General features: G+C 33.1%; 1 protein-coding gene and 1 long non-coding RNA gene across 2 annotated transcripts in view; both read left to right on the top strand.

Moving 5' to 3' along the window:
* LOC134252670 (uncharacterized) overlaps positions 1–18,815 on the top strand; it is a 55,108-nt gene that overhangs the window by 26,229 nt on the left and 10,064 nt on the right. Inside the window, 6 exon segments of the mRNA XM_062735160.1 lie at positions 1,012–1,059; positions 10,875–10,916; positions 17,154–17,266; positions 17,522–17,683; positions 18,136–18,251; positions 18,590–18,700. Coding sequence (XP_062591144.1) covers positions 1,012–1,059; positions 10,875–10,916; positions 17,154–17,266; positions 17,522–17,683; positions 18,136–18,251; positions 18,590–18,700 — 592 coding nt within the window.
* On the top strand, positions 13,836–15,306 carry LOC134252676 (uncharacterized). Its single transcript, XR_009989005.1, has 3 exons — positions 13,836–13,886; positions 14,282–14,367; positions 14,599–15,306. It is a non-coding gene; the product is annotated as an uncharacterized LOC134252676 (long non-coding RNA).

The raw sequence follows: 18,815 nt of genomic DNA, 5'->3' as shown, positions 1-18,815 counted from the left end.
TGGATAAAATGAGACCTTTTAACCGGAAACCAAAAATTAATTGAATGGTCCATATACTAATTGAGTCAAGCTATGAGTATGAAAGTTATAAAGTATGGCATTTCCAAAACATAAGGTGTAATATTCAGACATGGAATTTGTTCCAACCTCAGTTTGTGAGTAACAAAAAGAGTTTTGTTTACATAATTGTATACTTTCAAATGATAAAGTTCCTTTGTGCTTTTAAAATTATTAAGATCGAGAGAGAGAGAGAGAGAGAGAGAGAGAGAGAGTTAGAGAGAGAGACTTAATTAAGCATATCATGAGAAGTACAAATACTTTCTGGATTACATGTACATTACAGTGAATCCTTGACTTGATATTTTATATCTTATTTTTAGGAGCAGATATTAGATCCTAAATTTAATATTAAAGTTTTAATTGAAAAAGAACAGATATATGATATAGTTCTTTATATTTATTTTGTTGGGAAATTACAGAGACAAAGGAATTTTTAGGTCACTGATCATGTGTGAGATTGCTTTTGATTTTGATTATGTTCAGAATGGTTTTATGAAACAATTTTATTGTCAGTATTTAATTTTTCTTTGTTCATTTTCTTCGGTTTATGGGTTTTCACTTACTTGATATGTGTGTTTAACTCTAAGTTAGTATTTCTTATGTTCTTGAGTTGTTGATTTTATCTCTGTTTTATCATGGCAGGTTGGTAAATTGAAATTGTTTTATATAGTACTGTTGCTTTTCTGTGTTTTCTTTTTTCATTCACACTAATTTTTCTATTTATAGAATTAATGATATTTGTAAAGGTTTTGTTTTTATTTACATGGTGTATAATTTTGAATATTTATTCATTTCCAGACTTGTTTCAAAATTATTTTATATGTTTTCTTCATTTCACTTGGTGTACAATAATAAGTTCATAAATATTTATTTCTATTTAATTGATTCATGTTCGATTTTCCATTTATAAAAATAAATGTCTATTGAAGACAATTTTTTTTCTGATTTCAGATTCTGCACAAGAACTCCCTCTGAAATCTCCAGCCATCATTGAAGCAGGTAGGCAGCCACAGGTAGATTAATGCCCTGTTCACATGGAGAGTTTAATTCGCAGTAAATTAATGCGAAGTAAACTAATGCGAATTAAAATAATGCGAATTAAATTGTGTTCACACGACAGCTAATGCGAAGTAAACTAATGCGAATCAAAATTTTTCTTCTACAGTCAGACGCCAGTAATAAGGCTATTATGACATCATTTGTAAATCACATCATGTATGCAGAGCCATCGATTTGATATCTTTATCGTAGTGGCTACATGTATACATTTAGTGATTAACATACTATTCCTTGATTTTTGAACCAAATATACCACAGACACCTATATCTAACCACTAGCATGTGTCCTCTGACTTAAATCTGCCTTACGCATGCGTCAAAATTTAATTGGAATTAGCTTCGCATAGCGTTCACACGGAGTTAATGCGAAGTAATTTAATGCGCAGTAAATTAATTCGAATTAAACTAATTCGCATTAAATTATCCATGTCAACGCTAAGCGAAGCTAATTCGCAGTAAACTTACGTTTAATTCGAATTAAACTCTCCGTGTGAACAGGGCATTACTAAGGGGGAGGGGGCATCAGATTAGAGAAGTTGCAAAGTATATTTATTTCAGTAAAGATTATAGTAAAACCATGTTACTGTGAAATCACAAATTTTCTTGGGTGTTAATTTTCAAGAGTCCCACAAACTTATGTCCACCACAAAATGTAAAATGTACATTGCATTCATAACTATATACTCAAGAATATTTCATACAGGAAATCCACACAAACCAAGAGTTTTTTCTTAAACCATGAAAGTTTGACCCCACAAAAATATATAATTTTACAGTATCTCAAACATTAAAATATCCAAGGATTCAAGATGTGGAGGGTAAAATATTTAAATAAAAGGAAATTAGAACATTTAAATTTATTCAATATATCCATGGTATGAGAGATATTAGTGCTCAGGATATTGAAGTTTGAGTTTGCTCTACGTAGTGTAAAATTGTTAGATCATCTTAATGCAAAAGTAAATACTAATAATTGTTTGCAGCTGACTGTAAAGTTTCACGTTACGTCACGATCTAGTTGACAGCTGCACTCAAGGTAAATTGTACACGCCTCCTAAAGGCAAGCTTTACGACTGGAACTTTCTTCTTATCCCTGATTGGTTGCTCGTGCAACAGACTATTTCTGTATCAATGTTGATAATTTGAGCTGACCAATCACGTGAATTGTTTACGCTGGATGCATCTGGCGAAAAAGATCGTGACGAAACGTGAAACTTTACAGTTAGCTGCAAACAATAGTATCTCGTGATTTTATTATTTTATTGGAAGAATGCTTGGCAAAAATTATTTCTCATGATTAAAAACAAATATAGAAAAAGACTAACAAAATATGAATGAAATATAATAGATGTACTGAAATGTGGATGGTGTTTTTATACACCCCCCCCCCTCGCAAACGAAGTTTGGGGGGGTATATAGGAATCACCTTGTTCGTCTGTCCGTCCGTCCGTCTGTCTGTGCAAACATGTCCGGTCCATATCTTTTTATGGAGGAACATTAGAATCTACTACTCCACACAAAGATTGCCCATGACCTAAGGGTGTGTCATGACCTTGAACCATGACCTTGAACCAAGGTCATTTTGGGAAGTTCAAGGTCACTGGAAGAAAAATTTTATAATTTGTGTCCGGTCCATATCTTTCTTATGGATAAACTTGGTAGGTTCTAATTTCACACAAAGATTGCACATGACCTAAGGGTATGTCATAACCTTGAACCAAGGTCATTTGGGGAAGTTCAAGGTCACTGGAAGAAAAAAATCATAATTTGTGTCCGGTCCATATCTTTCTTATGGATAAACTTGGTAGGTTCTAATTTCACACAAAGATTGCTCATAACCTAAGGGTGTGTCATGACCTTGACCCAAGGTCATTTGGAAGAAAATTTTCATAATTTGTGTCCGGTCCATATCTTTCTTATGGATAAACTTGGTAGGTTCTCATTTCACACAAAGATTCCTCCTGACCTAACAATGTGTCATGACCTTTGGTCAATGTCATTTGCGGAAGTTGAAGGTCACTGGAAGGAAAATTTCATAATTCGTGTGTGGTCCGTATCTTTCTTATGGATAAACTTGGTAAGTTCTCATTTCACACAAAGATTGCTCATGACCTAAGGATGTGTCATGACCTTAGGTCAAGGTCGTTTGGGGAAGTTCAAGGTCACTGGAAGAAAAATTTTATAATTTGTTCCGGTCCATATCTTTCTTTAATATGGAAATACTTGAATCTACTACTTCACACAAACATTGCTTATGACCTGAGGTTGTGTCATGACTTTGAACCAAGGTCATTTATGCAAGTTCAAGGTCACTGACAGAAAAAGTTCATAATTCCTGTCTGGTCTGTATTATTAGCTCACCTGAGCCGAAGGCTCAAGTGAGCTTTTCTGATCAAAATTTGTCCGTTGTCTGTCGTCGTTGTCGTTGTCGTTGTTGTTGGCGTTGTCGTTGTCGTTGTCGTAAACTTTTCACATTTTCATCTTCTTCTCAAGAACCACTGGGCCAATTTCAACCAAACTTGGCACAAAGTATCCTTGGGTGAAGGGGATTCAAGTTTGTTCAAATGAAGGGCCACGCCCTTTTCTAAGGGGAGATAATCATGAATTTGTTAAAAATTAATGGCATTTTTAAAAAATCTTCTTCTCCAGAGCCGCTGGGCCAGGAAAGATGAAACTCATGTGGAAGCAACCTCAGGTAGTGTAGATTCTAGTTTGTTCAAATCATGACCCCTGGGGCAAGGGTGGGGCCAAAATGGCTGACCCAAGTTTTACATAGGAATATATAGGAAAAATCTTTAAAAATCTTCTTCTCCAGTACCACTGGGCCAGAAAAGATGAAACTCATGTGGAATCATCCTCAGGTAGTCTGGATTCAAGTTTGTTCAAATCATGACCCCCGGGGCAAGGGTGGGGCCAAAATGGCCGACCCAAGTTTTACATAGGAATATATAGGAAAAATCTTTAAAAATCTTCTTCTCCAGAACCATTGGGCCAGGAAAGATGAAACTCATGTGGAATCATCCTCAGGTAGTGTAGATTCAAGTTTGTTCAAATCAAGACCCCCGGGGCAAGGATGGGGCCAAAATGGCCGACCCAAGTTTTACATAGGAATATATAGGAAAAAGTCTTTAAAAATCTTCTTCTCCAGAACCACTAGGACAGGAAAGATGAAACTCATGTGGAATCATCCTCAGGTAGTGTAGATTTAAGTTTGTTATAATCATGACCGCCGGGGCTAGGGTGGGGCCAAAATGGCCGACCCAAGTTTTACATAGGAATATATAGGAAAAATCTTTAAAAATCTTCTTCTCCAGAAACACTGGGCCAGGAAAGATGAAACTCATGTGGAAGCAACCTCAGGTAATGTAGATTCTAGTTTGTTCAGATCATGACCCCCGGGGCTAGGGTGGGGCCAAAATGGCCGACCCAAGTTTTACATAGGAATATATAGGAAAAATCTTTAAAAATCTTTAAAAATCTTCTTCTCCAGTACCACTGGGCCAGGAAAGATGAAACTCATGTGGAATCATCCTCAGGTAGTGTGGATTCAAGTTTGTTCAAATCATGACCCCCGGGGCAAGGGTGGGGCCAAAATGGCCGACCCAAGTTTTACATAGGAATATATAGGAAAAATCTTTAAAAATCTTCTTCTCTAGAACCACTGGGCCAGGAAAGGTGAAACTCGTGGAATCATCGTCCGGTAGAGCAGATTTAAGTTTGTTCAAATCATGACCCCCGGGGCTAGGGTGGGGCCAAAATGGCCGACCCAAGTTTTAAATAGGGATATATGGGGAAACCTTTTAAAATCTTTACAAGTACTTCAAAGCTATGATTAGTGATATTTATATGGAATTATCCTCAGGTAGTGTAGATTCTAGTTTGTTCAAATGATGAACGCCTGGAGGGGGGGGGGGGTAAATTCAAGCCTGATGTGCTCAGGTGAGCGCTGTGGCCCCTGGGCCTCTTGTTAGTCTGTTTTTATGCGCCCGGATCGATAGATCTGAGGCATGTATTGTTTTTGTCCTGTCTGTTTGTCTGTTTATCTGTTTGTCTGTTGTCAACATTAACCTTCACCATAACTTTTGAACCATGAGAGATAGAGACTTCATATTTGGTATGCATACTCCACCAATGAAGCTCTTTCAAATGACATCAAGGTCAATGACCTTGTGACCTTGACTGTGACTAATCTGCCGCTGGGCGCATAGTGTTTCACAAACACATCTTGTTTTTATTAGGCTGCACCTTGGTTTCATTTATAAGAAATATAATGAGCAATTACATTTGCACTAAAAATGTTTTAGCATTTCTCTCTTCTCTTAGATCCATAAAATATGCATGATTTAGCACTTCTGAAAAACCCAGCGGGGGGTATTTTGTCCCATTTGGACAGTTTTAGTTTCTTTGGGTTTTAGGTTTTGAGTAGGATTGCATGTTTATGAGTGCAGGATATTTTAGTTGTTAATTAAATTCTCTACACATGATCAGTTGAAAGAAGTATACATTTCGATGTAATTTTGAATGATAAAAAACATCTAAACTTTGTCATCTCAGAGACCAGTATTTCAAATACCATGGACATGCTTAAAATTGATTTGGTAATTCCAGTCACCTTTTTTATTTTTTTTTTTACCTCATTATCTTAGATCTTTGGAGATCTCAAAGTTTAATCCCAGGTATGAGTTCAAAATAACAAGGTTTGACTGTATGCATGTATCAATATCAAATATCAATACTTTAAAAGTAGGGACTGTAATATCTCCTATAAAATATTTTATAAAACAGTCAAAAAGCGATTAGCGTATACCATGTTTAAGGGATCAAGAGGTCATTTTCTTTACAAGAGGATGGAGAAGAGAGATAATCTACAGAAATATTAATACTTACCGGTAATTAGAATAACAGTGAGCTTTTTTAAAAGAAAATTTTATGTATTTTCATAGGGACTAAGAAACAAATTCTACATAAAAGATCACACTTGTAATTTTGTAATCCCATTATCTCTAAATCCCTTTCTATCCAGTAACAACTTGATGATTCTAATGTATGAATATATTATGCCCACCTGTTAATGCCAAAAGGTGTTCAGATTGCATTTCTGGTATTTGGTCTTGAGCAAATTTTTGAATTACCCCTGCTGGAAAAATAATTTCATAGGATTATAAATGATATAAACTGTCTTTATGAAAAGAAAATTTTATTGATTGTAATTCCTTTTGCATGAACAAAAAAGTGAAAAATTACTTGGTGACATGTTTAAAGGTCTCCTAAAAGTTGATAACAAATATGAGGCATACCATTTGTAAAACCATTCGGAATTCAGAAGCACTCTGTTTGGAAGTGTCTTATGATAAAATTTTTATGGCTTTAGAACTTGGCATTTGGTTAGGTTGACTTTGTGAATAAGAGTGGATGATACGATTGTTCAATTCTATCTTTTGTAACGGGATCACTGGTGATGAGGTGTTAAATTTGATCTATCATGTTTTAAATGTTTACATCTGATGTTCTGTGAGGTGATAAGCAGATAGACTTGAATAAATGACTATCAAGCTATTATTGGGCATTCAATTAATACTTGTGGGAATTTAAGGTGCTACAAACTTGTGTGCAAATTTAGTAAAGTCTTTGGAAGTTTTCCATGAAGATGTGAAAAGGAAGTGCATTGTTTTCCATTCTGGGTTACTAATTAGTACCAATTATTCAGGGAATTTTTTCTGGCTACATATTGAACTTATGTAATAATTCAATTAAAGTGAAAATCATGACTCAGTTTGAACCTGTCGTCAAAAGGACTCCCTCGGACTTAAGGTCCTCGGACTTGAGGTCCTTGGAGAGGGAAAAGACTTCTAACTCGGGAACCCGATTAATCACAAGTCCTCATACGTCATTTAAAAAAGAAGTAAGCTTTAGGAAAACAGGGACCAAAATCTGGGAATTTACCCCCGAGGTGACAAGTTACAGTTTGATAGAGGAGGAAACTAGTCTGAATCTCAAAGGTAAGCCTTGTGATGTTAGGTCATCTTTAGTAGTCAATCTGGATCCACATCAATTCTCCTTACTTTACTTGTAATACATATGAATCAATGTGAATTGTCCACTAATATATCATGAACTCTCTAAGTTCGAAATGTTTTGGTATGTGGCGGTCAGCTCCATCTTAGTGGCCAAAGTTTTAGAGCACCTAAAGATATACTCTTGTCCACGACATTTTTCTCCTCTCCCATTACAGGTCTACAGAAGTATCATGATAATACCTGCAGGCTTTATGAATACAAACACTGAGAATTCACATTATTTTACCTTTATACTTCATATATTTTATTCCAAAGATCTAAGTGATGCATTCATGTCAGTATGCATTTTGTCAGTAAAAATATTTTATGCACCAAGTTCATTGAAGATGGATCAAGGTGGTAGACATTACCGGTACTTAGAGCTGCAATGATAGGCTGTTGTTAAATAGTTTTCTTTAAGTGTGTCTGAAAATTCTTTGGATAATGTACAAAGATTGTTAAGGAAGTGAATACTTTGGACATTTTCACTATTACTGTATAATAATAATTATAATATAATCAGTTGTACTCATTGACACAAAGAGATGGAATGATAAAATTATACTTAGGAAAGAACATACAAATAAAGTCTTTGTGATTTAATGAAGAAAAAGTTCTTTAAAGTATATAAGGCTGTAAAATCACTAAATTTTTTCAAGGGGGTCAAATTTTAAGTGTCTTTAGACAAAATTATTGGTTACATTTTGTATTTGATAGATCATTTTTATACTTTGAAAATAATCATTTTGTGGAGGACAAAAATTTAGGGGTCTCTACATACCACACACACACACAATAAAAATGAAAATTCATTTCCAAAGAAATTGGTGATTTCACAGTGAAATACTTTTGCCTATTAAGTATGTATTTTATTTGTTCATCGGATGACATGTAGTTCTATAGAGGATTTTTATATTTCTGTCATACACCAGCATACAAAGTGTAATCTCGCACTGACACAGTTATTAATCAGATAACTAATTAATTGTGGTATATTAGTTAGTAAAGGTCAATTAATCAACCAAAGGTGAATTAGTCAGCTGATTTAGCAAATTTACACCCAAGAGTTTTTGCTGATTCATTATAGTGATATCGCTATATGATGTATTTATTGTGCTTCAAGTATACGAGCCTGTAATTTAATTGTTTCTATTACTATTTAAATGTTTACTTGATGATACTAGGTGACATGTTGTCATAACATGAGTGTCATTGTCTTAAACGTCAGGCAATCTTTTGTGTCAAATTATTTAAAGTCTTACAAAGACTTAACAATAAACCAAGCATTCTCAATAAATTCTCTAGGTGTGTGTTGCAAAAGAAATTTAATTAACTTTCTTCAACGAAGTTTTTTTTGATCACTTTATAGGTTATCAACTATGCTAATATTAATCTCCTGATGTATACAGTAAAACTCGTTTACTACGAACACGGATATTACGAATTCACGGATATAGCGAAGTCATTTTGGATCCCGTGCTATATAAATTTAATGAATTTCTTATACGGTTATAATGAATTACGGATATAGCGAAGTAATTTCAAAGGTCCCAGCGACTTCGTTATAAGCGAGTTTTGCTGTATATTTTTTTAAACTAAAAGATAAAAAACAGATCACCAACACTTCGTGAGAATGCAGCAGTAAATTTATTTGGTTGACCAGTTTCGACCAGAGGCGGTTGTCATCAGAACAAATATACATGAAATGATTATACATGAAGTAAAAATTGCGGACTACGTTACTATGTAAATAAAAAATGCGGACGTCATAACAACTTGCGGACTAAAATCTTTACATTAACAATTTGACAACCATAATTGTGTGAAATTGTCACAAAACTTTACATTACAATATTTATCATTAATGATTAATTAAACAGTCCATAAATTCTGTGGATGGTTATTGTTCTATTTTGTAAGGACTCCGGTAATTTTTCATCTTTTAGTTTATAACTTTAGGTACAGACCCTATTGAATAACCTTTCAGTATCCACACGTGAGAATCTTCCGCAATTTGAACCTCAGAGTGTTGGTCTCCAGTTTTTATTGTTTTGTATATATTTTTTTAGATTATTGCTCACTAATTTTGACAATTCATGTTTTAATTATTTCATAATATAGTTAAACTGGTTTGCACTCACAATTTTCTTATCAACAGTGTTATGCTAGAGCAAAATTTTCAAAAAATTATTGTAACTGATTTAATAAAACATATAATTGATTAGAAACATTCATATATTGTAAGGGAAATTTGGTCTCCAGCAGAGAGCATTGCATAAAAACATTAAAACGTATGTGTTATTTATCTAGGCTATGTATGCAGCCACTTTTTTGTGGAAATTTGTCCCAGCATACCTTAGATACATGAACATTAAAGTTGTAATTTTTTCCAAGGGTTGAACCAAAATTAAGATATCATGGAAATATGAATCCATTATTTAAAATAAGTATTTTCAGGATACCTAATAATGGTGGATCCAGGAATCTTGAAAAGTGGGGGGAGGGGGGCAGTTTGGGGTCAGTGTATGGACCCATAGCCATCTTGTATATTTTGCCCCCCCCCTCCCCCCCCCCCCCCCTTAAATCTGCCAGTGCCTGTTTTGCCAAAATATATTCTGACAATTTGTTTTATGAAGATTAATAAGATGTTGGACTTATATGTTGGGTGTTATAATTTAGTGGAAAAAAAGAGGAATAATTTTTTATAGTACAGAAATAAACCTTTTAGAACTTTAAGTTTAAAACTGCAATAAATTCTATACCTACAAATTGATTAAAACATTTCAAACAGGATAAAATTAAAATATTTCAAAGAAGTATATACATGTACTAGTACCCATTCGCTGATGCACTTTAAGCTCTTTGAAACAGTGATATGTGATTAAATTTGGCAATTTGTAATGTCCCCCAAATGATTTACAAAGACGACCGTTTCAGGTTTATTGGATTTTAGGTGATAACATCAAAAGAAGACAGTCTTACAAAAGTAAGGTTATGAACACACGGTGATCTTCAATGCATTTAATTCACTAAACTGACACTATAGGCATGGATCTTTTCTTTCAATAGGGGTATTTAATAAAATGGATTTAAATCAATTTGATGGATTTTAAACTGGTAACTTTATATCATGAATGAATTTCAAGCATATGCTGCATGTTAATTTTTGTATCAATTAAGGACTATAATGGAAGCTTGTTTCTTTGCCCTTCTTATTTTTGGATGATTTGATCTGTACATCATATATTTTGAGAAGTAGTAAATGGTGGGGATTTAATTTGGAATATCTCTGAATGTTTCACTGTGCGAGCATAATTAGTTGAAAAGGAAATGTCAGTACTATAATGGGAACTAACTCTTGTACACATTGGAGCATTAAAGGGAGATAACTGGTGTAGTGTTGAGAGTGAGATGTCTACTGGGAAATTTGTCAGAGTTCCAGATATTTCCTCTCATGAAATCATAGTAAAACAATCTGCACAACAGCAAAATGACAATGGTAAGGCTTAATCTTTGGGTTTAGAATTAAATTTAGGGAAAATTGGCAGTAGGTACAGTGTCTCCATTATACCAAATGATAGATGACTTCATAGCAAGGAAAGGGAAGTTTTAGTTTGTACATGTTTATAACAAAATTATTTGTGTGTTTTAATAAAATTAATGTTCTAGTATTAATAAATTGATTTTTTATTTTTATAGAGCAAGTTCTCTCCCCACCTTTGCAGAAACCAATTTCGCCAGGTATGTTGATTTTTTAAGTTGCATTACCCTGTATAAATGGCAGGTTTATGCATATAAGATTTACATGTAAAGTATTATCAATAATAAAGATCTGATGTATATCCAGAGAAAGTAATGAAATTTATTCCTAGGAAGTTATCACAAATTTATGATGAGATGTGAAACTTAAGTTTTGCTACTTGTTAAGATTTATTATCTGAATTTTAAAATTAAATTTGTTTTATAGCTAGAAATTATTTTACAAATAAGAATTACACTTGGTATGCATAGCCACTATAATTAATGTTATTTCATTTAAAATATAGAATTCTTTGATTATCTAAATAATTTTTAAAACAGAAATTTCATAGTATTAAATCCTTTATAGTCAATAATATGCAAGTTATATTAATCAGAAATTACACTGCAAACTGTACACTGTAGAAGGCTTCTGCACATAAATATTTTAACTGATAGGTTAAATTGGCTACCTGTACTGTACATATGTCAAAAGTAGAAATTGTGTAGAAATATAAAGAACCCCTATTTTCTTCATTTATTTTTCATGTAGTGTCCTTTCCTCAGTATTTATAATTAGTTATGTTAGATAAATTTAGACTAAGCTTTTATAAAATATTAAAAAAGAAAAGAATGCACAGTAAAAATAATAGTAAGATTAATATTAACAGAACTTCTTTTAAAGCTTTTTCTTATACGAGGGGTTATCAAAAAGTTCGTGGACTAGCGCCATAAAATTAAAACCGCTTAAGGTATATCAATGAATTTTGAAATATCTAGTTAGCATCATCTTTTCTATCCAAAGAATAAACCACAAATCATGAATTTTATTTTTTAATAAATAATTAATGTTTTTGGTAGCAATGGTATGTCCAGGCGGCGCAACCTCGAAAACGACGTTTTTTTCGACCTATGTGTAACTGAGAAAAACTCCTTTGATATGATTATTTGACATCCAAAAATCCCGTTAATTCAGGTATGTGTCGGGACACAATTGGTTTATAAAATATGAAATTTTCACTTCATTCTGGAAGTTCTATGAAATTTTATCGTAAATTTTACACGGAATGTCCAAACAAATGAGGCCTTGAAAATGACGTCAAAAGGGGTGATGGTTTCCGCTTCCATCATTCTATAAAGTTTTGCCTCTGAAAAAACTTGTATAGACCTAAATTATGTTGAAATTGGCTACAGAAAAATAATATGCATTCAGAGTACCTGTCTTTTAATGTCAAAATAGATTCAGAGAGTAAAGGGATACAAAGTTAATGTCGATTTGCAGTCAATGTGTGAAAAATCAATCCCGTCAAAAATGAGGTTGCCCATACCGAAAAAAGTTATAACTAAGTTATAACTAAAGTATAACTTAGTTATACCTAGCCTGTGAGGTACAAAAAAGTTATAACTAAAATGTAACTTTTTGGGACTTTGTCATTTTCATGTATAACTAAAATGTAACTTTTTGGACTTAGCCATTTTCATGTGTAACTAAAACATAACTTTTCTGGACTTTGTCATTTTCATGAATAACTAAAATGTAACTTTTTGGACTTAGCCATTTTCATGTATAACTAAAACATAACTTTTCTGGACTTTGTCATTTTCATGTATAACTAAAACATAACTTTTCTGAACTTAGCCATTTTCAAGCATTACCAGTATAAATTTACAAGTTTTGGGGGTTATTTAATGGATACTACTTGACACCAACTTTTTTTTTTCAAAAATAACATATAAACTAAGTGTTAATTTGAATGAATTTTGATTGTGTTCAAAATGTTTTTTTTTTTTCAAACACTGCAGCAGAAAACTTTGTCAATTCCTGAACAATAATATTGTTTACTACCAGTGATCGACTTCTCATTCATAATACCGGTAAACATGCTGTCCACAGCCATGTCAAGTTCAACAGAAGGGATGTGAAATAAAATCTTGTGAATTACATCTATAAATGAGAAATTCTCTCTCTCTCTCTCTCTCTCTCTCTCTCTGTGGTGTTTGAAGGTGTGTACACAGTACATGTCATGTGTGTGTAATAAATATTATTGTCTATTTAAATTGATATTTGTCATGTAAGTTTCAACTAAAGCTGAGAATAATTAATTTCTCTCTCTCTCCTTCTCTCTCTCTCTCTCTTAGAAAATACGTATTTATTGAGACCCTGATGAGACATAATATTTGTCTTGTAAATTATAATAATGCACTTACATCTGAAGTTGGGAATGAATATATTTCATAATTCTGGGGAAATATAAATGTACTGCAAGAGATATAAACAGTATGAAATGTAATCTCATGAAGTCTTCGTGTGCAAAACTGTGTAAATTTCCCTATTGTTTTCTGTGAGACAGGTGTTTGTACTAGGTGACCTTTGTGGCCAACATATCGTAAATATTTCAGCTTGGGTATTACACAATCTCTGAATGGTACAATTCTACACAGGTTGTTTGAAATCTGCAGAAAATCAGTCGTAATATGGGTGGCTAAAAAGATAAACAGCAGCATAGAGTATGTGCATGTTCATGTTGAACAGATATTACGATGTTGTGAATAAAGACTGCCACTTATATTAAGATTTAAGCAGATGACTAGTACATGTAGATTTTATTGTTTGCATAATTAAATAACCCAGTTATAATAGTTATTTTCACAAATAAACAAATATTAAATTCAAAATGGCGGCAAATATGGCGGCCGCTGGCCTCCGATGTCCGTTTTGTTGATACTAAGATAAATTCAAAATTTTAACACCAACTGGTATTTATATTTTTAATTTAAGGTTGAAATTACACAATTAGGTTTATTTGCATTTAAAATAAATTAATAATGAATTATTTATTTTATTTCTTTTCGATCACGTGACGTTTTTGAGTTCTATGATTGGTCAATAACAGAGCGCGGATTTTTCCATGGACGATTTGAATGTTTGTATGTTGAAAGTGTTGATAGAAAAAAAGGAGATAAAACCAGTTGGTAAGGCGATATTTATGCTAACATTTTATTGATTTTGGTAAAGTAGACTTAGTACCTCTGGAATAACATTCCAAAAAGAAGAAATATTGGGAATGAACACTATTCTAGGCGTGTGAATCTTAGATTTCTTGTTTGTTTTGATTGGTATGTCGAATGACAGACTGAAGTAAACAAATTGAAAGTATTTGAAACGCATAATATTTTTCAGCATTTAGTATATTAATAAAATATGTTCTTTGTCATATTTATTCCCACAATTGTTTATAGATTCCCTGAACTGTTAAAATATTGTGAAGCCTTATACGCATCAGCATGATCATAACATGATCTAGCTGCAGTGTTAATTAATGCTATGAAATGAGTAATTTAACATTATTTTTTTTTTTTTTATAAAGCAGAATATTGGTACATGATGTTTCCATGAGCTGAATCTGTCCTGCCCTGGAGTACATGAAATTCTTCACAATATTACTTGTTTAAGGTAAAGTAAATTTTTTTTTCCTTTCAAAATTCAATAAATCTTTCAATCTAAAACTGATTCCTGTAAGTATAGATCTTAAATTAGTCTTGTATTTTCCATGTTTTGGATGAATTAATGAATTTGAATTAATTGATATGGAAGAGTGTTTCAATTTGATATGCAAATGAGTGCTGGAAAAATACTATCTAAATATCTTTAATCTAAATTTTGAACCTTTACAATTTTTTGCAGAATTGAAGAAAAGGTTAAAATTGCAAGCATATTTCAACGAAAACTTAGCCGACTACCAGTCACACTGCCCACCAGCCAAGACGTCTGACCAGCTAAAATGAGGGACGCAGTCCACCAGCCAAGTCCCTCGGCCAGCTCAGCTGACCCAGTGCGGCCTGTCAAGGGATGACCAAGTCCATCAACTAGCTCGGCTGACTACCAGTGCAGCCTGTCAAGTCCTTCAACTAACTTGGCCTATTACCAGTGCGGCCTGTCATTGAACAACCAAGTCCATCAACTAGATTGGCTTACTACCAGAGCGGCTTAATTTTCAAGGGATGGTCAAGTCCGTCAACTAACTTAACCTACTACCAGTGCCGCATGTCAAGAGATGGCCAAGTTCGTCAACTAGCTCGGCTTACTACCAGTACGGCCTGTCAATATAGGGACGGTTAAGACTGTTGACTAACTTGGCCTTCTACCAGTGCGGCTTGTCAAGGGACGTTTAAGTCCGTCAACTAACTTGACCAACTACAGATGCGACCTGTCAAGGGATGGCCAAGTCCGTCAACTATCTTGACCAACTACCAGTGCGGCCTGTCAAACGATGGCCAAGTCCTTCAACTAACTTGGCCTACTACCAGTGTGGCCTGTCAAACGATGGCTAAGTCTGTCAGCTAACTTGGTCTACTACCAGTGCGGCCTGTCAAACGATGGCCAAGTCCTTCAACTAACTTGGTCTACTAACAGTGCGGCCTGTCAAACGATGGCTAAGTCTGTCAGCTAACTCAGCCAACTTTCAGTGCAGCCTATCTTCAAATAATAAAGATAAACAACTGTACACCTGCAAGGATACCTGTGCAAGGAGGGTGGTATGCAGCTAGAAACTGTGACTGAAATAACTGTTTATAGAACCTTTCTTTTTTTTTTTGAAATACAGCTAGATCAAAAATAAATAGGGTGTTAATATTTAAAAATTAGTGACGTCTGTTTATACAATTAGCAAGAGTAGAATGCAGTTTGCTAGGTAATTTTACAAAGACCCTAATTGCTATATGCTAAAAATGTATTCTTTAAAACAACCAGAGAAATTTCAATCTGTTGACATGATGTAAAATAAGGTACACTTGAATTTTTAAAACAATTGCATGTGCATTCATTTAGTTGTATTTGACAATAAACCAAGCTATCTTTATCGTGTTTGTTAGGTAAAATTGTTATTGCCTTTAATATGTTTTAAATAATCTTTTTTGTATAAATTTCAAAAATTTTTTTTTTTTTTAAATTTTAATGAGTAGCTTTTTAAAAGCTTATAACTGAGTAAATCCACAACAGGTTAACAGTGTATAATTTCACTGGAACTTTTACGAAAGTTTTTATTAATAGGTATAACTTTTTATAGTTATAACTTTTTGCGGTTATAACTTTTTTTTAGGTATAACTTTTCTATAACTTTTTCATAACTTTCTTGGGGTATAACTTTTTTGTAACTTTTTCATAACTTTATAAAAGGTATAACTTTTTCTAGTTATAACTTTTCCTGGGTATAACTTTTTCCGGGTATAACTTTTTTGTAACTTTTTCATAACTTTTTTTGGGTATAACTTTTTTGTAACTTTTCCACTGTTTATTTGGGTATAACTAAAGTATAACTTTATAACTATTTTATAACTTTTTGTGTAACTTTTAATAAGTATAACTTTTTGTAGTTATAACTTTTTTATAACTTTTATGTACTTGTTGTATTTATGTTCAATAAAAGGTGAAAAGTTATGAAAAAGTTATAACTTTTTTGTAACTAAGTTATAACTAAATTATACCTCACTTAAAACATGCCATTCCAAACTCCGATAACTTAGTTATAACTTTTTTGTAACTTTTTTTAGTTACAAAAGTTATAACTAAGTTATAACTTTTTTCGGTATGGGTGATCATGTGTTGTAGATATTGAACTCCCAAAAGCAAAATATGCCGGCACAATCAAGCGTGGATCTCTCCCAATATATTAATCCATCTGGAATATTATATTCATTGAAGGCCACTGTTCATGACATTGTAGAGTCATATAAACAAGGCGGGTTTAAGTCCTACTCAGCTTCAGGGAATCTCATCAAAAAAGTGTATGAGGTAGGAGAAGAGGACATTGAAAAAACAATGACGTTATCGGACGTCATGAAAATAAACGACGACGGCGCCGGGTGATCATATATTGTCGTTTTCATTTTATAATAATTTGGCAAATAATGAACGTACCAGGCTAAAATTTTCAACATTTCTTTATTTTGTGTTGTTTAATGTTCCATATAAATTTTGAAAGCACAGACTACATAGTACTAATTTTATAACCTCAGTCCACGAACTTTTTGATAACCCCTCGTATATACTTAAGTACAATGCATACAATTGTAAACAATGTATATTTCATGTAATATATAAGGGGTAGACGTACTAACTGGTGTTTTTGAATTACTTTGAACCACTCAGTTAAACTGAACACAGTTTATTTATAATTAGTCCACATGCACTGCTTGGTAGTGGGTTAGTTAATCTGCTTCTTTTTCTCTGGTGGACGGTAGTAGATGAAGGAACTTTGCCTTCATTAGCCACACCCATTGTAGAACAACCCAAGAAAGAGCGCCCAAAGAAAACCAGGAAGGAAGTTCCGAAGAAACTACCATCTCCAGTCAGGGTAAGGGGCTTCTTCAGAAAAAAATTAATTACAGGCTTTGTCAAGTAAAATATTGTCTTATTGATCTAAAGATTCAAAACTTTGTATTTATTTCAGGATTATACATTAATTGAATGTTCATATTTTGTTAAAAAAAAAAAAATTAAAAATGAATAATTAAAAAAAAGTCAATACATGTAAGTAATTTTTTTGAAGTTTCTGCAAAATGATCAGATTTGAATTTTGAAATTGAAAAGTGAGTTTGTACTCCTACAGAGCCTCACTCCCAAGTCTCCAGAACCTGTGGTTGAAGAGGTCCAGGTCACCCTTAAATCCAGAGAACCTACCCCTGAACATGTACCCACTCCCACCCCAAAGATTCCAGATCTACCCCCAGTGGACATACCACCCCTCCCTGAAATTACGGAGGAGAAAAAGGTATAAATGAGTCAGATATAACAGCTCTGTTAGAATCAAGGTAGAATTAGTTGAGATATAACAGCTATCCTTGAAATAGGAAAAAAAATTGTTAAGTAACAGTTCTCTTAGAAAAAGATTTTTAAAAATCCAACAAATTTGATATATCCATAAAATGTAAAAAATAGTTCTAATTTTTTCTCATTAAAAGTAAACTCCTTAAAAAAAAAAAAAAATAATTCCATTACAACCCCTAGAAATGTTGCATATTTTAATGAAAGATGCAATGTAAGATCTAAATAAATGTTCAGCTACTACTTATTTTTTCTTGCTTTTAGTTTTAGTGGTAAAAGTATGTACTTAAAAAATTGTTATAACGCATATGGTATGAAGACACCCAGACAGATAAGGTTGAATTCTCTCTCTCTCCCTTTCTGTATCTCGATGTTGACTACCTCTTTTTTGTTCTTCAGGAGAAGAAACCCAAGTTTGACAACCGGAAACCCTTTGAGCCTATCCAGGTTATGCCACAAATTAAAGATGCCGTGCCTCCTCCCCCAAAGAAAAGCAAACCTCCAACTATCACAAAGTAAGTCACAGTCTTTAATAAAAGTACTTTATATCCTCAGATAAAGTTTTGTTACTTTCATTTTTTGCAGGTATGATTTTTTAATCAATAACTTATTTGGTCTAGAATTAGAAATACATGTATTGGCAACTCTTTCAGAAAGTTCATGGATATACAACACTAACCACTGTATTTGCTCCATAAAGGGATTTTCACCTCAAAAAAATCTTTAGCATAAGTATCTATCATATACATCATCTCAAAATGTAAGATTTCACTAATTACCAGAAAGTACTCACTATGTTCTATATGTTTGCTTTTCTATAATTTATACTCATTTACTCCTTTGAAATCCACAGGAAATCTCTTCCAAAGAAGAGAGTTCCATCTGCAGAAGCACCTGTTACAACAGAGGAAATTCGACAGATGAAGGATCCTTTGGACTTCCTGGCTAAATACTGTATCATAAGGTGAAAAAAACTATAAGAATATTCACCTTAATGCAAAAAAAAAAAAAAATCATAAAATTTCACCATACTTGTTAACTTAAATGAAAGATGCATCTTGTATTGCTTTGAGTTGATT

The sequence above is a fragment of the Saccostrea cucullata genome, unplaced genomic scaffold, assembly GCF_032062105.1.
Source record: "Saccostrea cucullata isolate Sc308-1 unplaced genomic scaffold, CSIRO_AGI_Scuc_v1 ctg99, whole genome shotgun sequence".
Taxonomy (NCBI): Eukaryota; Metazoa; Mollusca; class Bivalvia; order Ostreida; family Ostreidae; genus Saccostrea; species Saccostrea cuccullata.
The sequence above is the reverse complement of the archived record's forward strand: the minus strand, read 5'-3'. Positions and strand labels throughout refer to the sequence as shown.